The following is a 25,409-nucleotide window of genomic DNA, read 5'->3' as shown; positions in this document are numbered from 1 at the left end:
CTTTCAAACCTAGAATTCCAACTACACAAAATATAAATTTATTTTATAATAAAACAAAAAATTTATTTATTTTTAATTATTTTTTTTTAAATTTGATCTCTTTATTTGTTATTTTCTATTTCAAATATCTAATTGATTTAGCTAGCTTAACTCGATTATAATAATAATTTTATAACCGATTTCTTTCTTTTTAATATTTAATTTGTATTTATTATTATTTATTTCAATTTTCGTTTCCAATTCTTTCCAAGTTCTTATTATTTGTTTGTTGTATTAATTTGTTGCTATAAATTTGCATTTGTTGGATATTTGTAGGTATGTTTGTTTTCCGAAATTATTAATAGTTCTACTTTCATTTAATTATTTATTAATAATTTTATTGATTACTATTTTGTTCGAATATCTTTGTATGTATTGTGATGATTTATTAACAACTGAACTAAATACTTACACATTCATATCATTCAAATCGCATTAATTCTTTCAAATGAAGGTATCTATTTATAATTACAAAAAAAAAAAGCCACAAACACAAATTATTAACATTATTAACAAAAACCTAAATATTAGGCAGACTGAAGAAATGAAATATAAAGAAAAACTGTTAACTGACAATCTAATGTTGATCTGATTTTTGTTTTTTTAAATTATGAAATTAAAAATAAAATGATACAAAAAAATATGATTTGTTTAAAAATATTGAACCAATTGTTGTGAAATTTTACACCATCATTAATCTGCACTTTATAATTTGAATCAGTCTTCTTCTATGATCACACCCCGAGGTATTTCCAGAGTAAGAAAAAAATCATTTCATTTATTGATACTATGATAGTGAAAAGGAGGACAAGGATAATGGACGGCTTTAAAGATGGCCACCTGAACTTAAGTTCTGAACCTAGAGTCTTTGATTGGTCAAAACCAAATGTCACTTAGCTTTTTATAACATCTGGCCAATCAAAGTCTATAAAAATTCAGAACTTGCATGTGTTCAGGTGGTCTGCGTTGAACCCTGGGAACAATTTTGTTTTATTTTTTAACAAGACAGGTTTATAACAAGAGCAGTCATTCTAGCTGAAATTACCAATCCCATCGTTCAAAGGTGAATAGAAAGTAACCAATCAACGCGAATCGAATCTACAAAAACACGAATAAAGCCAATTATTTAAGAGAAGTCCCTTTTTTTGTTAAAAACACAATCTTTTTTTAATTTGTCAGTTTCAAGTTAGACACACAAAATTCCTTAACTATCCATTTAAAGTTTTTGCCGATATTTATCAACTCACACGCGCAAAACCTTTGACTCATTTATGCGAAAACAAAATCTAAAAAAAAAAAAACAAAGTCTTTAATCAATTTTAAATACTTAAAGTAAAAAGTTTTCGTTTTTTTGCATTTATAGGAAGCAATATATATAGTAACCAAACTAAAATAATTTTAAAATAGCACTCGTTCGATTTACTCAGCGTAAAAGGTATAGACAGAAAAAAGTTAATAACTCTTTTCTATCATTACTTTTATATCTCGCTTATTTGAAACTAAAGGTTTTTTTTCTTCTTTCTTTAAATTTCTAAATTCTAATTTTATATAATAACTACTATATTTTTTATGTTTGCCATTCTATAGCGAGCTCCGTTTTTTTTTCTCTTTTTTAAATGTATTTATGTTCTGTGCTTGCGTTCAGTCCTTTAATTTTTAAATGTATCGTAACTACTTTTTGTTGTGTAATTTTTTTTTTCTTTTTTTTTAAATTATGTTTACTTAAAACTACTAGCTTAAGAACTATAAACAGAAAAATAATATACAATAGCGGGAGTGGGTGAGGTGAGCGGTAAATTGTAAAAACGAGAACAACAGTCGTTAAGGATTATGAGAAAAATCACAAAACTAAATATTAATAACGACGTTGAACTCAAATTACAGCGTACGAAAAAAAAGCTTTTTAAATCTTTTTTTTTTTGTATACTCTTTGCAAATCGAATATATCAAAGAGCTAAGACGCCAGTTCTTGGAGGTGAGAATGTAGTTACATAAATCGATTTGCTTTACAAAATACAAACTAATAGGTTTTACAGAATTATTTTCACATTGATACAGTTGCAAGTACCACGGTGATATCATCTGGCTTTCCACCTAAAAATAAATAAAAAATACAAATAATGAGAAATAATGAAAGGAAAGATATTAAAAAGATTTCTTAACTAACCGGTTGCATTGATATTGTTTCGTCTTGCGTTGATCGCAAAAGGCGACATAAATTCACTATCAAAGGACAAGGAGCGTGCCATTAACGCAAGTGAATTTGCAGTCATTTGAAGTTTCACGGGATCGGTAACTCCTTCGACCTTAAAAAAAAAAAATGAAAATTATTTCTGTTACCTATTTAAAAAATTAAAATTGAACTTACATCTTTGAGAACATCAAGAAGAAGCTTCTCGGGCACATTATCAAAAACTCCGTCTGTTGCCACTAGAATCACATCACCCTCCTTCACTGGGAAGCTTAAGGTATCAGCTGATTCAGGACTATCGCTAAGGACATTATGTCCATGACCGGGTGGTGGCAACGATAGTTGGAAGGGTGTATTGAAATAATGTTGTTGCTCCTCGGATTTGTGAATAATTTCACCTTTGCGAACCACAATGAAGCCACTATCACCAATATTGGCTGTGTACACTGTGCTATTCTCTCGATTTAGTACCAACACACATGCTGTACTACTACCTGCAATAAAATATAAAATAATAGAAACATTTCAGATGTTTGTAGGAAAACAAAAAATCTTTTTTAAAAAAAATAAAACGTAATTTAAAAATTGAATTTGTTTGGCTTTATGCCAAAGCAAACAAGCAGCTGAGTTCTTCCAGTTATTATTTTTTTTAGTATTTTTTTTAGTTATGTATCAGACTCTTCGTTTAAAAGTCAATTTGTATTATTTATGTAATTAAAAAGTATATTTTGGCAAAAATAACTCCCACCTTTTGAATATTTAAATAGATTTTAATTTTGGTTTTGGATAATGAGTCATTGCAAAGATAAATAAAAAATGTATTTTCTTTTTTATAAAAACTAGACACAATTTTTGAAAAAAAAAACTTAAGAAAAGACTGCTGAAAACAGGTATATAATTAAGCAGCAGGGTTGAAAAATAATATGCATGATTGGGTCGCACGTACTTTCTCTTGCCTTGCAGTTCAAAGCACCTAATTTAAACTAAATTGAAGATTATATATAGGAGCAAAAAAATGGAATCAAACTTTGCGTTCTGTGAAAATGATAATTGATCAGGATGTAATTGACATGAATGTTAATGGTACAATTTAAAAGCTGGAAAAAAATCTTCGAGTCAATGCTTAGAACTTAAAAATCTCTTCACTTTATAAATATCCAATCAACATAAATGAAATATGTAAGGAAATAAAATGCACGATTGGGGTCGCACGTACTTGCTCTAGCAGTTTAACACACTTTTATGTTGATTTACTTGTAGATTTTAAGAGCTACCTCTATAAAAAATTAAAGAAATTTTGTTGATGTTGGGGAAGAGTCGACATTTAGGGCAAAATTTTGAAAAATTTGTATGGGAGGTACACTTTTTTGACTTTTTTGAGAAAAACTAAAAATGCAGTTTTATTGCAATTGCTTCAAATATTACGTCTGCAAAGTTTAATCAAAATCGTTAGAGCCGTTTTTGAGTTATTTGGGTTGAATTGAAAAATTTGTATGGGAGGTACACTTTCTAAGCAAGATATTAAAAAACAAAAAAAACCAACTTTCAAAATTCCATAAAAATCATCTGTACCAAATTTGAAGAAAATCCGTCCACCCGTTTAGGCTGTGGAAATGTGTACAGATGGACGCACAACCGCACAGACGTACAGACGCACGGACGGAATTGCGAGACCCACTTTTTTGGAATTCTCCATCATCGTAATGTTGGTTACGATAAAAACCTCAAATTTTTTTTTCACACGAAACCAATACTTGAAATTGAAACAGAGAGTAGTATCTGGAAAATTTAAAATTTAAACAAAATTGAGTGCAATTAATTGACAGATAGCGCTTATAATATCGTATGCATTTTTATGTTTTTACCAACAATTCAAAGTAAAAAATTCAAGCTTTAAGATGAGACCATCAGGTTTCGAAGAAAAAATATTTTATCCATTGCAATTTTTGTTTTCATATACGAATTTATTTGATTCCGTTTTTTTTGCTCCTAAGTGCATACATTTTAATGAAATTGGTTGATGTACGGGAGGAGCCGACATAAAAAAACTTTCTTGTCTATTTGAGTTGTTTAAGGAAAACTAAAAATGCAGTTTTATTGTAATTACTTTGAATTAGAGCTGCAGCAAATCGTGTGTATTCGTTACTGAAATGCGGGTATTCACTTCAGTAACGAGTAACGGAACGTTACTTTACAAACAATATCATTGCTCGTATTTTTCCTTACTGGTGCTGAAGCAAAGAAAAATACGAGTAACGATAAGATTCCAATTCCAATTACAAATCCGATGTATGAGATACGAAACGATACACTTTGTCGCATGTCGCATCTCGCATTGGAATCGTAATCGCAGTCAGAACGGTTTTTCAAAAGTTTCAAAAGGATCAGAAACGTTAGGTGCTAACAAGTTTGTCAAGTTTCGCTTCCCTGACTGGCTAGCTTGCAAAAATATTCTTCCAATTTTATTATATACCCTGTATCACCCTAACTCGTTTTACTGGTCTAACTAATCAAAGTGAACGGAAAGCGCTCTAAGAACATTTGTTGAAACGAAACTGAAATATTTAAGTTGAACATAAACTTTTATTCTCTACTTTTTCCTCTGCATAAACTGTTACATAAGGTTTTATTTAGAATTTAAATTCATAGTTCTCGTTTGAAGAAACGGCTCTAAATGATTTTGATCGAAAACAAATTCTCGATAATATTTGTAACGCACTGTTAGTATGTTTTAAGTTTATACCACATACATATGTGTGAGGGAATACCATGATTAAACCAGTCGAGCACCAGGGTATAGATACTAGAGTTTTAGTGTAGTATGGTACTTATGAATACAAGCAGAGTGTCCAGGTATAAACATAATACGTTTCCGCCCCCTATCCACAATAGGGCAAACATTGAAATTTGATTTCAATTCGCTTGCAGTTATGGTACTCACAGTTGCTCTTAATGGAACTTTATAATTCTACGTCAATGCTAAATAAACTAGCAAGTTCTAATTACAATTTAAAAATTTTTTTTTGTGTAATAAGTTGGCAGGTATGACATGGTCAACAATTTTCTGCCTGGTTACTCCGAACCACTTATATGATACAAAGGATACTCTTAATATGCAAATAATACAAATTTCCAACACGTGAAATTTCAAAACTGAAAAAAAATATTCAAACACTTCAAAGATGATAAATCAGTTTTTACTGGGATTTTCAGGCAGCCCATTTGGTGTTTTAAATCCTAAGTGTCATAAATAAATTTAAACACATGTTTCTATTTAAGAATGATTCAACTCGTACTTATCGGTATTCTTAAACTGTACGTGGTTTGAATTTTATTTAATCCACGGGAGGTAAACAAAATCTGTTTTTTTTTTTTTTGTTTTTTCATCTTATAAAATGTCAACTAATAGGCATTTAAGTATCTCTCGAGTGCATCTGCATCGTCGTCAATCATATGAGTGGAAATTCGATCGTATGTTCACAAGCAAACTTAAACACATGAGAATCATAGATTTTTTTTTCTAAGAAAATGTGGTAAAGATGTTTCACATATTTTTGCAAGTAGGAGGTTCAGGGCATTAATCGTTATTGTTAGAGAAAAAAAAAGGTATTTTCACAAGTTCAGTATGATATTGAAATTAATATCTGTCACACTTTTGATTAAGAATATGAGATCATAATTAATATTTTACGTAAAAGAATTTAATGTTCGTGTATCATGTAACTTAAACTCTAGTAATTGTAATTCAAAAAAAAAATTGTCACTTAACAAAGAGGTGAAGAAGAGTTGACAGAAATATTATTTAAAATAACAAATTTATATTGAATTGTTTACAACTCAGACTCAGATTCAGCAAAAAAAAAAAAAACAAAAAATGTAAACACAATCGTTTTTATTGAAGTTCAAAGTACACTCAACAAACGCATGCACATCTCACAAAATAGAAAATATATTTCAATCAAAGTTAATTACAATTAATCAACTTGCGTATATTCTAACTTAGGCATCGTAGTAGTAGGTGGAAGATCGCTGATGCCACCTTTGGTGGACTTTGTATTATCATCGTTTAGATATCTGTCGTGTGTACATGAGGTATTGGTATGCTTAAAGCTTTTATCTCAACTTCAAATCTAATTTTGGTCTGATAGAACCAGTTTTGTTTTTTTGTATTTATTTTGTGTATGTGAATTATTTTACATTTTAAAAATTAGGTTTGAGGCTGAAGTAATTTAATTTGTTTTTACATACCACCAAACAAACAGCTCTAATAAAATGAAGTGGGGAGTGAAGCGGTTTTAATTTGCTTTTACTCAAAATTGCCTGCAGCAATTTGAACTGAAAGAAAAGTACATAATGCGTCCAAATTTGGGATTTAGAACATTGTTCAGGATTATTTTAAGCAATACTCATTTAAATTCACTAAAAAAAACTAAAGATTTTAAAAACAAGGAAAGAATATTCAGCCCTATCGGCAATCTCACGTGAGAAATTTCCCCGGGAGTAGGTTTTCTCTCCCGGGAATTTTTCTCCTTATCGGCAATCTCCATCGGAATTTCGTTTTCGGGAAAGAAGTACAGCCAACTTAACAAAACAAAAAAACCTTCGAACACATGTATTCGAAATTTTTGACAACTCTAATTTGATTGTATTTAGTGCACAAAAACAATTAAAATGTTTAATAGTCAATATTTATATAATTTTTTTCTTTGGTGTTGATTTGTGGATTTTTATTCAATAATTTTTTTTATTTTTTGCCCAACTTATTACTTTGTTTGTTTCTTCAGATGGACATGTAATTAGTTTTGTGTTTTTAATTTTAATTAAAGAATCAATCAATAAAGTTTCTTAAGCTTTGTTTTTTTTTGACATGATAAACAAATAACTGAAATAAATTGAGGCATTCCACATAATTTGATTATTTCTTCGACCAAAGCAGTAAACTAATGCTCTCGGAATGGTCTCCTTTAGTTTTTAATGTTTTCTTATAGTTTATTTTTGTCTACTATTTTGCGTTATCCAGTTGCAATATCATTTGCTTTTTGTTGGATAAAGGAAGTAAATAATTTAATATTTTTAACAGAATATTTTAAAAGAAAAACACGTACATTTTGGCTTCAAAATATCTGTTCCCCATAAAAAATATGATAGAAATACTTCGGGGGAGAAACTTCATTCCCAATAGGTATTTTTGTGTGGGAATTTTTTCCTAGGAAATTTTTCCATTCAAAAAGTATTGCCGATACCGATTTTTCGGAATAGAGAAATTTTTCCAGGGAAATTGTATTGCCGATAGGGCTGGTAGTCTTTGTTTTCTTTTAAAAGGCTGCCGAACAATAGCTCAGAAAATTATAGCCTGAGAAAAAAAATCCTTTAAGAAAAAAAAAACAAGCTATCTATCTCACGATTTAAATGCAATTTTTCATCACCTTGCATTTCGAATCATTTTATTTTGTCAGATTTAGGTTAACTTTCAAATAGTCTTCTCGAAAAAGTGCTATTCAATCCTTCCTGTACCCCTATCAATAATATTAAGTATATCCGTATTTTAAGGAAAATTTACTTAAATATGCAAATTGTGTTTTTAACCTCTTCACAAAAAGGTCCCTGTAATATTAAAAATGATTGTTCTATAGTAAAACTTTCACATCTTCCAAGTCTTTTGTACGACCTTATAAGATTCCCCTTAGAAGAGAAGTAAACGTTATCTCCACTGATTTTATTAAAGCTTTTAAAATTTATAACTTTTGAATTATCCTCCCTTGATTTGGAACCTGCCTTCTTGAATTCAAATCTTCTTACTTGGTTAATCAGCGTTTCTTTCCGCATTCTCTCAAATCTTTGTCTACTTCCTCCGGGATTCCTCAAGGCAGTCACTAAGGTCCTCTTCTTTTCATCCTTACTAAAAATGATATCGATATCAAACGCCGCCGCCACCGCCGCGCCAATTGAAAGTTGTTCAAAACCATTTTTTCGACTCATGACTCTACTCTTTTTCAAAGAGATTTGATTAATTTCTCGGTTTGGTATTTAAAAAACTCCATGAATCTAAACAAAACTAAATGATAATCAGTCAATTTTTCTCGTAAAACACCAAATCTTATCCCCTTTCCTTTATTCTACATGACCAGCCTATAACCATAGTGGAGTCGCCTCATGACCTAGGAGTATTATGTGACCGAAAACTTTATTTCCCGTCACATATAGACGAAATTGTACTTAGAGTCAACTCTGCTATCGGCTTTGTGAAAAGAAGGTCTAAACAAATTTCCAACCACTAAGTGAAGCTGTCTTTGTATATAAAATTTGTTCGCCTTCTCCTAGTCCGGTCTCCTTATCAATAGGCGTGTTTTTTTTTTTTTTTTGCAAAGCTATCCGCAGTAGGATTTCCCAAATATCAACTCTGAAGGAAAATGTATGTGCACGCACCAAGAGAATAAAAAAACGAAAACTTATACACGCCAAAATTCAATCTCCACATTGGTTAAGCTTCTATTAGCTTCTAATGTCATTTCCTCTGTTTCGTATTTTGGGAGCTTTCTTGGAACGATTCTCCCTATTGCTCCACACTTTGATTAAAGGGCACAACGACTCCAAAGAGGTTCTTCCGTTCAGGGTACTTAAATAAAATTCACTATCACACACCTTAACCAAACTTTTTCAAGTCGAATTTTGTATGAAAACTATGTTTGGGGAGCCTATAAAGGTATCATAATTTTTTCTTCCCTAATTTTCAATAAAGGTGCAGTATTAAGTGATAGAAACAAATTAGTTTATGCCATATACAAGACCATAGAAAACTTAATCTTTTATATTATAAGTATTTTTATTATAAAACTTAATTTGTGTTATGAAATTCTACACTCTGTTTACTATTTCGTTTTCAAAAACAAACAAATCGCATATATCATCAACAACACTTAAAAGATCATCAAAAAAAAAAAGGTCAATCAAGTCTGACGCCACAGTGTCAATCTCTCTCTCTAAATCGACTATTTACTAAAATTAGATTTCAGTAGACATGTGTGTCTACTAAATTCAATGTTTCGAACAAGTAAACATACATATGAATGTAAATATTGATTAAATGACTGGTCGTACTTTTTTTTCAAAAAACTGTCTGTATTTGTGGTAAATAAGGGAAAACTCCACCAGACTTTGAGTAACTATCATAATAATCGATACAAAATTAAGAGACAACATTTTAAATAAAACTAAAATTGAAGTAAATTCTTGAGGAGTCTTATAATAATACCCTGCGCAATTAATTTTTCTTTTGCTTTTAGTTTTTTTGTTGTTGCTTTCAAATCTTATTTTTCGAGTGGATTGATATATAAAATGAAACGTGATGTTATGTGAAACTTCTTATCTCTGTTCGAAAGTTTCAAATAAAAAAATAAAATAAATAAATACAAAATGACATAAGGAAGAAACAATAATAATTCATAACAATATAGAAATACGGAATACACTCCATTAAACCATTACGATTAGTTAAGATAAGACAGTAATAATAATTATTAATCCTAAGGAATGTTTAACTTACCTAAGATAGGTTTCTTTTGCTCCAGTAATTCACAGTAACTATACGCTAATAGATTTACTGGTCGTTGTGGATTAAAATTAACACAATGGACTAGACGTTCGCAGGTTTTCATAAGGAAGGAAGAAAATTCACCAGGATCAATACCATAACTTCGCCATCCACCAACACCATCGGCGACACCTTTAAAAATAAAAAAGAAACAAAAATTAGTAAATCAGTTAGATTAACTAGAGCATGAAAATATCCGCATTTTATTTCACAACAAAAAGATCTTGCTCGAACTACATGACAACTTAACCAACTAGGTATATTATTATAAAAAAAAAGAAAATTGTCTAACAAAAATAAGAGGTGAAAACACTTTTAGATAACAAAACAAAAAAATTAATATTGCTTTGTAAAATGGGATTGTCAACAGATTCATTTATCAACTTAAAGATTTAATCGTTCGACTCTTTTTTGTTCATAGTACGGTAGGCCAGTTACTGTTGGATTCAATTTCAACTCATTAATGCAGTTTACATTTTTCCAGACTACACTGGTTATTACATGGATAGATGGGTTGATGAATCAATTTTATCGAGTTTTATGTTGATATTTATCTTGTTTCGTTCGGTTAATTTATTCGATAACTTTAAAAGAAAAAGCGATGATTCTTTTTGAATTATAGGGTTTGAAAGTAGCAATTAATTTGTTTCTTTTTTTAGAGATTTTTTTTCCAAATATAAATAATAAATATAAATATTTATAAATATTTTTTCAGCTTTTGTTTTTTTTTTGTATGTGGGTTGATTCTTGACTATAGGAATTAGAATTAAGTCTTTTTTTTAATTCTCAAACATTTAGTTAATTAAGATTAATCGGTTTCGGTTGAATTAACAACCAAAACCAAAATTAAACTTTTCTACGTTTTGCCAAATAGTTTCATCATCAGTTGTTATTTCAGTCTTGCAATCATGGATTTGACTTCTCATGAAATTTTACTATTTCATTCCTGTTCTTTTAATGATATTCTCTTCGATTCACGTTTTTGTTCTGGGTACATATGTATGTACATATTAATCTGTTCTAAGTTTGGTATGTTTTGAATAAGAAGTGGTTTTTTTAAATAGGCACAGCTCACGTTTTACGTAGTGGATGAAAGCTACAATATATCGCTGGATACATTTTTAAAGGTTCAAGTGACCTCAACTGCAATGCGTTTCGCCCAAGTATGGCAGTGGGCTCATCAGTTAGATGCTGTCATACTCTTACTAAGATTTTGGTACATACGCTTATAAAACTCACAGTCTGAATAGACTACGAATTTAAATATTTTAGGGGAACATGGTTACATTCTTGCACCTAAAAACATATGCGTTCTTGCACCTTAAAACAGGCTTTTACATATATAAACAAAGAAAAAAATAATTAAAAATAACTTCTATTTTAAGTGGAGTGATTGAATATAATCCATCAAACACCTTATAATGTCCCAAAAATTAATAATATCTCAAATAATTTGTTCAATACTAATCTAACTTATACTTTAAATTACACTTCGATTGACCCCTGCTAAATGTACACAACTTATATTTTCGTTCTTTATTCTTAAGTCCAGTTATAAGCTTTTGTTAAGAGTACATTTATGTACTTTCAACAAAATATAAAAATAATAAATTTGTTCTCATTAAACGAAATTGTGAAATATGGAAAACACGAGCGGTACAGGTTGAAAATCAAAATCCTTTTAACAACCAATTTATCAATGGTCACAAATTCTGACAAAAGTATATCATGAAAACAATAAATCGCACAAAAAAAATTCAAATAAAAACACCAAAACAATGACAAAACGAAGAAGTTAAAATAAATGTCTCATATTTGTTTTGAATTGAATTTACAGATAAATAAATACCAAATTGCCAAATGTTTTCAGTAAATTTCTTTACAATTTATCAAAAAATTATCAAATTGATCAGATGCAACAAATTTATTCAAAATTCCTAAGCTTCAATATGATTAAATTTCTTCTAAAAATTTCTTTGCTTTAATTTTGTATTATTATCAACAAATTTTTTGTCATTTAACCTATTTTTAAAGACTTTCCACTTAGGGCCAATTTTTCAACAGTCAGTTATACAGTCAGTTAGTACTTATTCTCCTGATAGAGAAAAAATCATTTTTTCAACAGGCAGATATAGCTTATTCCTATGAATAAAACTATCTGCTTCTTTCAGAGACGAATAAAAATTATTCTAAGGAATAATATCAATAAAAATATACTGTGTCAATTGTCAAAGCTGCTTTGAAATAATTTTGACAAAGAATACAGAGGATCACAAGAAAACAAAAACAATTATAAATAAAAAAGACGTTTAGTTTTGAATATTATTTAATTTGACAATTTTTTTTTTGTTATTCTGTAGAATAAATTATTTTTGATTGAAAAATTCAATGTTGTTATCCGATTGTTTATGAGCCTAATAAATTTATTCGTCGAACAGTTAACTGACTGTTTATTAGAAGATGGAAAAATCGGCTCTTAAAAGAAAAAAAAACATCATAATTTATTATGTTTGTGTAATTTTTTTTAAATTTTTTCCTCACATTTTGTTCTGCCTCCATAAATAACTAATTTCTGTTTATACAAAAAAAAAAAAATTGGGAAGGTTGATCACGAGTTTGAACAATTGCCAAAAAATAAAATTAATTTTCAGACAAAAATTCAAAACAACAAGTTATAAATGAAATGAAATTTTACAATAAGGTAATACTCTCAAATGAAGAAGAGCGAGAAAGTTGAGAATTTAAACAAGTAAACAAAAAACGACAAAAGGGGTATTAAATGCATGTGTTGATATATTGAAAAGTAACATTACACTAAATGAAGTGTAATTAATAAAACCATGTTTGTTGTTCCTTCAATAATGAACAGCAAAACAATCTCATTGAGGTTGTGAATAAATTTTCGAGAAAATATCGTAAACGATATGAGAATATGTACGAATTCCATTTTATGTATAAATTTTGGCTAAAACAAGTCAAATTATAAAAGTCCAAAGATCAAATCCAAAAAAGAATATATTAGTCTGTCGTCGAACTAAAATTTATTTATGAGCCAATTCTAAGTTGTAATTATTTGAACATTGCTGCTGCTGCTCTTATGACATCATTAGTTGATGCCGGTTCAACTCGGAATAAATTAATCAGTGAGATCTGGTGTACAAATGGAACTACTAACTGGTTTATTGATGATGAACGTTAATTAAGAGTTCACGAGTTTGAGGTGTGTTCAATTATAGTTCGTTTGTTATTGAAACATTTTGTTTGTTTATATTTTCATATGTATTGAGACTGTATAGTACAGGAAAGTTAGTAAAAAAACAGGCATTTTGTGGAACGAAATACAGGACGGCTGAATTTTTCAAATCTGAAAAAGGGGTATTAGAAAAGCTTAAGTCCTGGTTTTCGGGACGCCACCCCCCTGGCGAAATCCGCCATTTTGGAAAACGCGAATCACTCTATATTTTCAAAACTATGAGTCCTATAGAAATGGTTGTCAGACCAAAGTTCTTGGAAATTTAATTATCTTTTTCTTTGTAGTACATTATTTTTCTCAGCGGGCAAAAGTTTTGAGGTTATGTTGTTTTAATTTATTTTTTTTCGGTTTTCTTAAGATTATAACAATCCTAGTACTAGTTACATAATTTTTTAAGCAGTAAAAGTTATAGACCATCAAATTTCCAATAATTTGGTATATTTTTGAAAGTCATGCGATGTATGAGTCAAAAGTTATTGAATTGAAAACTATAGTCTAAGTACAGAAAAATTAGTAAAGAAATCAGGCATTTTGTGGAACGAATTAAAGGGAGGCTGATTTTTTCAAATCTGAAAGAAGGGTATTAGAAAAGCTTAAGTCCTGGTTTTCGGGACACCAACCCCCTGGCAAAATCCGCCATTTTTTAAAAAGCGAATTGGTCTATATCTCCCAAACTAATGGCTTGATCGAATAAGTTACTGAACCAAAATTGTAGGTAATATAAATATCTTTTCTTGTGCATGCACTGTTTTTCAGCGAGGACAACACTTTTTAGGTTATGTTGTTTTATTTTTTATTTTTTCTGTTTTTACTGTTTAAAAAATTATGTAACTAGTACTGGGATTGTTATAATCTTAAGAAAACCGAAAAAAAATAAATTAAAACAACATAACCTCAAAACTATTGCCCGCTGAGAAAAATAATGTACTACAAAGAAAAAGATAATTAAATTTCCAAGAACTTTGGTCTGACAACCATTTCTATAGGACTCATAGTTTTGGAGATATAGAGTGATTCGCGTTTTCCAAAATGGCGGATTTCGCCAGGGGGGTGGCGTCCCGAAAACCAGGACTTAAGCTTTTCTAATACCCCTTTTTCAGATTTGAAAAATTCAGCCGTCCTGTATTTCGTTCCACGAAAAAGTCTATCTTTCCTGTACTAGTAACAAATATTATTTTCCTAGTTTGAAATACTTTTTTTTCAGTGAAGTTTTAATAATAATACATAATTTAATTTTTAAAAACAAACGCAAACTTGTCAATTTTTCAGTGGGAGATTAAAATTAAGTACGACTTGATAGCGCTGAATAAATTAAGAATAATTATTTTGATATCATATTTAGACCCTTTCGCATGCATACTTAAGAAATTTTTTTTTTTAGTAACTGGTTTTAAATTTACTAGCGAAATTGATAAATTTCTTAACTCATGACTGAAAAATTTAACTTTGGAAAAGTTTGTCAGTGCTAAGTTACTTCTTGGTTTACTTGGGGAAATTAATGTTGTGAAATAAAATAACCCCGAGATAAACTCAAGCAGTCTTTCAGCACAGGATTAACTTCATCTTTTAAATCGATGTTCGAAATTATGAAAATTTAAACTAACCATAAACAAACAGTCTTGCCAGTATCACGAAGAAATTATATAAGAAGTAGCCGAAACCCCATCCGTAAAAAAGAATCAGTTACGAAAAGTCGAATCGCTAGCACGGAAGTAGCAAAAAGTATCAACTCCAAACTGGAAGTGGGTTATTAAACTATAAAGCAAGCTCTACGAAACATTTAAAGTAAGAAGAGTGGGGAAAAGTAGATGTATTCAAGTAGTATTGTCAGCAGTTTCTTTATGGAAATCATTTGGACAGACAGGGTATGAGGAGAATGCACCAAAAATGAAGACACTACCTCGCCGCCAAGTAAAGAAGCGGTTAAAAAACCTTAAAGAACGTCAAAAACTTTGGCTCCGATGATCTGTTTGAGGAACATCGAAGTACGGAGGGAAACATGACCTTAGCCTTGCAATAACTTCTGAAGCATACCTCTGCTAAATATCTTTTTAAAATGTTTGTGCTACGTCTTGAAACCATTCTTCAACAATCTAATCAATACGTTCTACTGCGACATTCGACCAGTCTGATCAACTATAACCAAATCATCACACTGACAAAAATCCCAAACTCTTTTCAAATTAAGACCTACCGTATTATTTATTATTAACTGCAAAGTCGCATATGAAAGCAAACATCTATAGAAGCTTTTTGTCGCTATGACTTAAACCGGGATTCCTAAAGAAACTGACCAAGTCGCGTAATGTAAAAAAAAACTTGCTGTGCAAAGTAAAATTGGAAAATAGCTCGTTCAAATCATTCTAACCTTGGTTCCGGGAAGGAAGTGCGTTATCATATTATTTTTTAACATTATTCTAAATCAGATAGAGGTTTCTAAATCAGGGCAGGTTTAACAAATTAGTTCAACTACTTGGAATCGCGAATGTCATAGTAATTTAGTCCTTTTTTTAATTAACGTATCATTTTAATTAATTTTTGCCTAAAAAAAAAACAACAACCTAAATTTTTAAACGTTGTTTAAATGTACAAAGTTATTCAAATATACATATAGCGAAGATTAAGTCTTTAAAGTCTTCCATTGTTTCATGACCTTGAAATACCCCACACACAAAAATAAATCAAAATTAGACATATTCTTGTTTCCAGCTTGTGGTGGCAAACTAATTTAATTATAGCCTTAAACCAAATTATCTAGATATATATTTTTTCCCTCAAACAAACTGCTAACTAATTTGATTTTCATTTATTTTTATAAAAAAAAATGTTATAATATTTGTCGCCATCGATACTATTTTTTTTTTTGTTTTTTTGTTTTGTTTAAACGAATTGGCGATGTAATCAATTTTATCGATAAAAAGAGGGTGTGTCAGTTACAATAGTCAATGAACTGTACTTTCACAGAATATCATCTTTTTCCCTTCGAATTCTAAGAAAACTTGTATATATGTATAATTGTGATTTTACATACATACAAAAACAAAAAATACAATCATTAGGCATATGGAAGTAAAAATTAATAAAACTAGTTTTCGCCGCCAAAATATAACTGACTCTGATGCTATTCTTCGGGTCTACTAGCTGAGAAATTCTAGTTGTGGCGCATTTATATGAATGACGTAAAGGCCAACAGCTCAATTACCCCACACCGGTAGAATGTTTTTATATTTTCTGTCATAAAGCTTTTATAGGTACTAAGAGCGATGAGCAAACGAATAATAGCATAGGAAATATTTTTAATATATTCATACATATGTTTGTATTTTGTATAAACCTAACGTTCAATTGTCTTATTGCACAAGCAATCATCGCAGTCGTGAGCGACGACGACGCTACTTAGGGGGTGTACTAGTGAGTGGTTATATATGCAATTATGTACTCACACAAGGTGAAAGTGATCTAATAAGTTACCTTACAGTGTAACGACTTGGATAGAGGATTATTCGCATTGGACTTGTGTCAGAAAATCTTTTTTATAAGGTTCACATGGCACATGCACGAGTTAAAATTGGCTCATATAAAGTTTTAAGGGATGGTAAATTGAAATTGGCACATGAAGTTGTAAGGGATGGTAATGGGGAAAATACATTATCTCATTTGGACCTGAGATATTGGGGTAGGAAAATAAAATGTAAGAAAGAAAGAACGCCTATTTTAAGCATTCTTATTTTTATAACGAAATCTACGATTTTCTTTAATCAAGCTGTCAAGATACTCATAAAAGAGCTTATGTCGAATTCCTTTCAATTTTTTGAATCGCCTCAAAAAAATCGAATTTTTGGTGTTAAAAAGGAACATGAAAACAGACCGAATTCTTTTTGCGATTGTATGTGTGTCATTTGACAACAATTTTTACACGAACGTCAAGCTGAAACCAAAACAATTTCTGCAAAATAAAACCAGAGATTTCTTTGATCAATAATTTTGTTTATTTTCTTCGGTAATATAGATTTATTTTAATCAGAATCAAAGGGAAATTGCAGTTATTATTAAGATCTGAGTGAAGATAAAGTAGAAGGTTATTATTTTGGCCGTATGCTGTGGTTTTACAGAGAAAAAATTTTCTGACGACAATTACGAGAAGAAAAGTCACAGTAATTTGACTTTTTCACAAGAACTATGCCAGGAAAAAATATATTTTGATCGCACATTGTTTTTTTTTTTTATTTATTTCATATTTTTCCGCAATAAAAATACGATATTCAATTAAAATTTTCTCTTTATTTGAAGTTGGTGTTCTCAAATAAACAAACAACACGAAGAAAACTTTCAGCTTGACGTTTGAGAAATGTCAAATGTTCCAAGTGTATGTGCAAATCCGTGTAAATCTCTCAAAAAAGAAGGATTAAAAAAAATTCGAATTCTGCTTCGTTTGAGGCGATTTTTTTTTCTATGGAACATGATTTTCAGAAAAAATTCGCTTCGAGATCGCCGAAAATTCGATTTTTCAATTGAAAGGAATTCGACATTAGTATCTATCCTAGACTTCCTATTTTACCAACTGATACTGATATAATTTTTTTGGTAACGCAATTAAATTTCAAAGTCACTAACAAATTTATAAATATCTGACCATCAGTTTGGCGACTTAAAAAACAATCTTAAATTAAATTGCAAAAAAAAAAAAAACAATTTTCTGCGTATTTATTGTTTTGTGTTCTATTTTTGAAAATTCTGTCTGCAACCGCTTCCGACTAATTTTGTTTGCAAACAAAAAATTAGATACTTTTTTTCGATACCATTTACAGAACCTTAACCTAAGCATACAGTAAATATCATGATCACATGCATTATCAGGAACTTATTTCACGTGAGTGTTATTGGTTTTGGGTACGTCTACGCTTGAGGTATCTTTTCTATTTGTGTATTATATTGCTTTTGAAAGAAAATAAAAAAACAAACACTTGGATGGATGCCATAATGTACTTTAAATTTTCTTCTAGAGTAAAATATATTTTTTTTCAATTCTAACACACAAGTGTAAATTGAAGAAAAAAAAATGCACATGAAGATAAAACTATCAAGGTAAGTGGAAGAAAACACCACCACCAATTGTAAAGAGAAATGCCGGAAAGAAATCTGATGCATGAGTGCGTATGCACATAAAACAGAACAAGGACTGATAACAAAATTGAATGCTTAGAAAAATGATTGTTATTTAAAAGATACAAAAAATATTCAATCATCCATGATATGTTGAAAAATGTTTTTTTTTATTTAACTATAAATATTGAACATTAAGTGCAATTTCACCCCGTTCATAAGCTGGATTTACATATTATAACAATTTTAAATAGGCAATTGAAACATCTGGCACAAGACGTACACAACACATATGTATAACTCCACTTTATTCAAAATTGAAAAAATACTGTCCATAATACATACTAGAAATCAATATAATTACAAAATATTATTTTTTCTGCCAGCAGATTTGGAATGTGACCTTGGCTCACCAATTGATGAAGTACTGTCATAAAAAAATTGTTTAATGTTACCTAGAACATAAGAATTTTAATAATGAATCTTATATTTCCACCTATTCTTATTATTCATTGCGAATTTTCTGATACAATGAAAATTAAAAAAAAAAAAAAACATTTGTCTTGTCCTGGACCATTAACAAGCCTTAAGGAGGAAATAAGGTGGGAGATGTCCATTTGAAAAAACAATGTTCAAAATCATATTGAAACATTGGTACTTTTGAGCGAAATAAGTCTTAGTTTTCCCACAGATCTCTGCAGTGGGGGAAACACAACTTAAAATAATGAAGAACATGAATGTAGAAAGGCATAACAATTGTAGAATATTAATAGAAAAACACCGAACACAACTAAAATCGGCAAAGAAGTGGGTGCTGTTTGTGATATATGGACTTATCTTCTTTTTTATCGAAAACTTGGTTCTATTGTTCAAATTTCATAGTAAACAGTCCTACTACACTTTGGCCTGAGATAAGTTGCAAATAAGCTGACATAGTGAAAAACACTAGTTTTTAAAATCCTTTAAGCAAAATAATTTAAAATAATTTATGCTCTTTTATTGTACCACTTTCCGGATAAAAGTATTTCGCAGAAGAATTCGACCTACAATAGTGGAAACGTTCGAAATAATTCGAGGACCGAGGGAAAGAACGATCAAAAGTATCATTTCAGGAAATGAATATGATGTCATCTTATAGGCCTTTGAGAAAGGTATTGGCATATGAATCGTTTCCAAGAAAAAAGATAACGAAAAGGGGCAAAATACGAAGGTAAAGATTAAAGGTATCGCGAAGCAATTTTATCATAGTCCAAGTGTTGACGATCAGCTACTCAACTTGAATGATATGAAGAAAGAGTAAATGAAATTAAAAATACGAACATCGAAGTGGAATAAATGGTAGATCTTCCTAAAAATTGTATGAATTAAGTTAAACAATTTTTTGCATAACATTAATTTCTTTTGTAAATTTTCCGATTTGAAGAAGTGTAGAAAATGATTGGAGATATGTAAATGATACTTGCATTGGAATAGAGGATACTGGGCCCTATGACAAGGTTAAACATCAGCTAAATCAGCTTTATAATACAATATTTTTCTATAATTACACCCGCTACGATTTTTTATTCGGCCATTTTAAAGTAACTTAGAGGACATTTTGACGTTTGATAATCAGTTTATCTCGTTGAAGAAGCAATCTTTTTTTAACTTGGTGAGTCTTAAGGGCTTATGATAAAGTTGATGTTAGAAGTTTCACGAAAAATTACTTAAACGTAGCTTAATTATTCACAGACACAGACGTAAACGCGTCTTCATTTTAGCAACATCAAGTTGATAGAACAAACATTATGTGATGCAGTTTACTTTTAATGAATTTCAATAAATTTTTCGGAGAGAGCTGGCGGATGTTTAAAGAATTCTAATTATATAAGCTGCGTTCCTTTGGAAATATTTATCTACGCAGCTATAATGAACAAGGGAATTTTTGAGGAGCGTTTTTTTCAAAAATCAACAAAATTATTGGAGGTTTTGCAAAACTCAACAAAATGGCTCGTTTTTGCAAAAATCCACAAAATTTGCCTGTGGTTGGAAAGTAATTATTATTATATGGGTTGTTTGGTTTTAGTTGTTTATTTGTATATATATGTACATAATGTTGTAAAAAGTGTACAGCTTTTACTTGAATAAGTTTTTTCTTAGAACACATTAGAAGTTGTAAGGGTTGCTCAAACCGACCGTGTTTTTTGAACGGTTTGATGTGTATGTATGATTACAGATCTTATACACCCGTTGTTTCTGTTCCAATGGAAGTTCCATGAAATAATGAACAAGCCAATCGAAGGAACACTGGACATAGTATTCGACCTCCAACAGAATCAACCCTTAACGAAGCTTTCTATCGAAGAAGTTTTTTATTCAAGACAAGTGTGGCTTTACAACATGGGAATCGTTCACCACATAGAAAACGTAACGTTTTATACTTGGCCAGAGACGGATGGCACAAGAAAAGCAAACAAAGTAGCATCTATCGTTGTGGACTACTTAAAAAAGCTTGAAGGAAGCCTTAAGACTCAATCTGGACCAAAGCCAAAAAAACTTTCTGACTCATGTGCTTCTCAAAATAAACACACGATTTTGATGATTGTTCTATGCTCTTTTTTGGAAAAAAGCAAAATGCTCAAAAATATAAACCACTATTTGCAAATAAGAGGTCACAGCTACATGCCACCAGATCGTGGAAAAGAAATATAGGAAGAAAGAAGTAATAATTTCTCCTGAAGAATATTGCAACGTTCTTCAAAATCATGGAACCGTAAGAAAAATAGGAAAAGGCTGGACCGTGTGCGACTACAAGCAGGATTAAAATAAGCGGATCTCTTGTAACGGTTACACCTCTAAAAAGCCAATTTTCTAGCGTGTCCAAAAACTGCCAATTTAAAAAAGTTTCCCCAGAAAACAAAGTTTTGGAAAAAAAGATGGCTGGCGTACAGAAGCTAATGAAATTTTTTCGGATGATGCCACAGATGAGTCCACAGAGGGTATGAAAAGACACTATGCCGACAAAAGTTAATGTTTTTTTTTATTCAATATTTATTTTAGTTAATATTAATATAAGTTCATTTCAATGTATGTATATATTTCTTTAATAAATAAGCTTTTTAATATTAATTTATCTATTTATTTATTTAAAAGATAAATAAACGTTTTTGCAAAACTCAACAAAAACATGTATTTGTTGCGTTTTGAAAAAAACGCGGTGTTTTCGTGTTCAAAATACGGACGAATCTTTCCAAATATTGAAATAGCAATTAAGCCTGTCGATTAGCTATTCAAGAAAAAACAACTCCTCATTTCTACTTTTTGAAAATTCGGCTTTGTATTCAAATGGGAAAGAAAAAACATTCTCCTAAAAAATTTGAAAAAAAGCATTTGTTGAGTTTTGAAAAAAAAACGCTCCTTAATTGCCCGTGGTCAGGCTATTAAATAAAGATTTCATTTATGTGAACAACACTTAAGCAATTTTTGGAACTTTCAACGATTCTAACGTTTACAAGTTTTTATTTCTATAAAATCTTTGTTACTACTTTGTTTGGAGATCAAAACATTTTAGAAACCATGGTGTTTGTATTATCTTTTAGAGTTATCGTAATTAAATTAGGTACATACATCTAATCTGGTTTGACTGTAAATAGGTACCTTGCCTCATTTGTAATTCACTTTATTGGTCCATAAAATTATATCTCTAACTATGTATATCCACTTATAGAGAATTTCTATACTAAACCAAAATAGCTATCTTGCTAAAAACCCCCTTAATCATATCAAACATTGAATTATGATTTTAATTTCAAATATAAACAAACAAACAATAATTATTGCATTTCACCACATGATTGACCAGAGATCAAACAAACAAAAAAAAAAAAAAAACGCCTGCTCGTACTTTGCCCCCGGTTTTGAGACAGAGACGAAGGCAACTCATACGATTATATTGCAAACGACTGCAAAATCAGAAATCACCCTCAATCTAAGAGTCCCCGAGCAAAATCTTGAAATTCATTATAGCCTGAGAGAAGTTTGATGATAGTCACCAGATCACTCATGTGAGTGAATGGCAAACAAAATGCAAATAAATAAAAAAAAAAGAAAAAACGCATTAATGCAGTCCGCGTGACAAACTGGTTGCCTACCTATTAAAAAAAAAATATACAATGCCTTCCAGCTCATAATCACCTGCAACTTGTCCTCAATTTGAGATAACACGACAACAAGAACATTACAAACAAACAAACAAGCCCATTAAATCCCCTGCTATTCACAAAAATCCAAAAATTGAAAAAAAAGACAAAAAAAAAACCTTCAAAATGTACATTTTATTTTTTTGGAGCTCCTACATAAAAGTACGCAACTTATTTAATGCGCAGAACTTTGCCTTTACGAATTCCAAAAAAAAAACGAAGAAGAAAAAAAACTAAAAAGAACTTGATATGATTACGAAATGAGAAGATATTTTATTAAACTTTCCATAAATTCTATTGTCATTGTCAATCTTACCCAAAACGTCTGCAGTTGATGTGGAGGCCTTGAACCAGGAATCTTCTCCATATTTGCCGGGTTTGTATTTGGAAGTTAGGAAATCTTTTGGAAATCCACAAACGACTGACACAAAATGTGGTCGGGATTTGCTTGACGCACTAGGCTCTAATAAAGTTGAAAAACCACTGCGGAGCGCCCGTGAGATCAATCTCGTTGTCCAGCTTAATGAATGCATGTTTTCTATTGTTTTAGTTAATTTAAACACAAATTATTTTGTCACAAGTTTTTTTTTAATTTAATTTATTTTCTGATATTTAACACAAAATCAATTCGTGGTCGATTGTAAAGGAGAGAAAGGAAATAAAAAATTCGTGTCGAGAAAATTGATTGACATTTTTTTACTACTACGATGAATTGCGTTTAATTGAATTTTATTTGAGTCCACTTCTTTTTTGTTGATTTAATTTAAAATTTTCGATTTTGTTTCGATTTTTATTCGCTGGCTTACTTAAAAAAAAAGATAAAGAATTATTAATGAATTTGTATTGTAAAATCGACCTCTTTCAACAAAAATATCTGTGAGTAGAGTGATTCTAGTGGTGGATGGAAATTTTTCATGAAAAAAAATCTGGGCTGAATGACTTTTCCTCAGCAAATTCAGCGCGGGCAGCCATGTGACTTTTCGAATTTTTGTTTGTCAAAAATGACCTGTATTGCCGACAATGTGGGTAGGGTAGTTAATTATGCTAGAGATGAGCAGTAAAAAATTATGCTAGGTTCACACTACCCAGAATTACACAATTAAAGGGAATGAAGGCTTGGCCACACCGAAGGGTACATGCGGTAGCGGTACAGGTACTTGTATGAAAAAAATTCCAAACTGAAATGTCAACGTTAAGATGTCGAATTTTGTCCATACAATTACATGTACCCTTCGGTGTGGTCAAGCCTTAAGGCTTGTATGAAAAAATACACGTACCGCTACCGCATGTACCCTCCAGTGTGGCCAAGCCTTTAAAGGCTTGGCCACACCGAAGGGTACATTCAATAGCAGTACGGGTACTTGTATGAACAAAATTCCAAACTGACACATCAACGTTCAGATGTGGAGTTTTTTTCATACAATTACCCGTACCGCTACCGCATGTACCCTCCGGTGTGGCCAAGCCTTTAAAGGCTTGGCCACACCGGAGGGTATGCGGTAGCGGTACGGGTAGAGGTAACGGTACTTGTATGAAAAAAATTCCAAACTGACATATCAACGTTCAGATATGGAATTTTTTTCATATAAATATCGGTACCGCTACCCGTACCTCTACCGCATACCCTCCGGTGTGGCCAAGCCTTAACTGTGGCATTAAGACACAAAATTGTAGTCACACACCACAAACATTTTTCACAAATAAAAAGTGTGTGTACCCAAGTACACGTGATTGAAGTTAATACTCACTCGCAGATATTCACTTAGTAGGTTCGTACCATACAACAATTATGAGCGCTAGATGGTGCTACTTGCTAATCCCTTTGACATTTATTTTCAAAAAGTAAATTTTCATACCCTATAGGCCACTTTTTGCAAAAAGTGGAAAATTTACAAGAATAAAAATTTTTTTCTTTCTATTGCCATTTAATTTAGAAAAAAAAAATACACAAATTGTTTTATAAACCAAAAAATAAGCTTTCTGCATCATATTGCTTTTAGTTTTGTGGTCAAAAAAACTGGTACAAAATGAGTTTGAAAATGTTCACTTTTTGACTTTTTGCAAGAATCGAGGGTTGTATGCCTTATGCCGACTTTGCACGAGTCGATTTTAGCCACGCGATATGTAGTACGGCTTAAGTCAACTAGGATTTTCTATGGGGATTGTCACTTAAGTCACTTGCGATTTACGTTTACACGAGTCGAAAAGCTTCGCCACGCGGCAAAAATCAACTCAACGTGAAAAGTCCCCATTAAACATGGGCAAAAGAAGTAACTTCAAAAATGTTTTTCTTACGACTAATTTTTTTTATCAAAAAAAACTGTATACTTATAGCCTGTTTTCAACAGCCCAAATGAGATAATTTCGCAAATTAAGTCAGTTCAAATTTAATTTTTTTATCTATACGATTTGACATTCCATATGAGGTAATTTGGCAAATTATAGCTGCGTTCCTTTGGAAATATTTATCTACTTTTTAGTACTTAAAGCTGATTTGAACTACTTTTTCAGTATAGCAAAGTAGATCAAAGTAGTTTTAAGTACTAAAAAGTAGATAAATATTTCCAAAGGAACGCAGCTTATCTCATTTGGGCTCTAAAGGCTTGGCCACACCGGAGGGTATGCGGTAGAGGTACGGGTAGCGGTAACGATATTTGTATGAAAAAAATTCCACATCTGAACGTTGATATGTCAGTTTGGAATTTTTTTCATACAAGTGTGGCCAAGTCTTAATGAAAACAAGCAACCTTTAAAGCTACTGCTACACCAGAAACTTTGATGGCATTGATACAAATGTGGAACGGTACTTAGTAAATTTGTTTTTATAAAAAACGCAGAGTTCAATTAGTTCAGCCTAGTACTCCCTCTTTGGTATCCTTTACAAAGCCTGCTGTCTTTTTCTCCACACGACCTCAACAGCAAAGACAAACCGTCATTAGAAAAATTGTAAATGCAAATTGTTTCTATCAAAATTCACATAGTGTAGTCCTGCCTTTAAATTATCCTCCATAATAAATATTCAAACAAACCTTTCCAATGGTAATACAGTTCGAA

General features: G+C 30.8%; 1 protein-coding gene across 1 annotated transcript; it reads right to left on the bottom strand.

The window, feature by feature from the left end:
- Positions 1–1,179: 1,179 nt before the first annotated feature.
- On the bottom strand, positions 1,180–23,242 carry LOC129911887 (protein phosphatase PTC7 homolog). The gene is made up of 5 exons (XM_055989880.1): positions 22,672–23,242; positions 9,774–9,953; positions 2,408–2,724; positions 2,207–2,345; positions 1,180–2,133 (listed from the first exon to the last, which is right to left on the bottom strand). The coding sequence occupies exons 1-5, from the start codon at positions 22,886–22,888 to the stop codon at positions 2,084–2,086; spliced, it is 903 nt and encodes a 300-aa protein (XP_055845855.1). The 5' UTR covers positions 22,889–23,242; the 3' UTR covers positions 1,180–2,083.
- Positions 23,243–25,409: the final 2,167 nt, after the last annotated feature.

Source organism: Episyrphus balteatus, chromosome 2 (assembly GCF_945859705.1).
Source record: "Episyrphus balteatus chromosome 2, idEpiBalt1.1, whole genome shotgun sequence".
Lineage (NCBI taxonomy): Eukaryota > Metazoa > Arthropoda > Insecta > Diptera > Syrphidae > Episyrphus > Episyrphus balteatus.
This window is presented reverse-complemented; position numbering and strand designations above follow the sequence as displayed.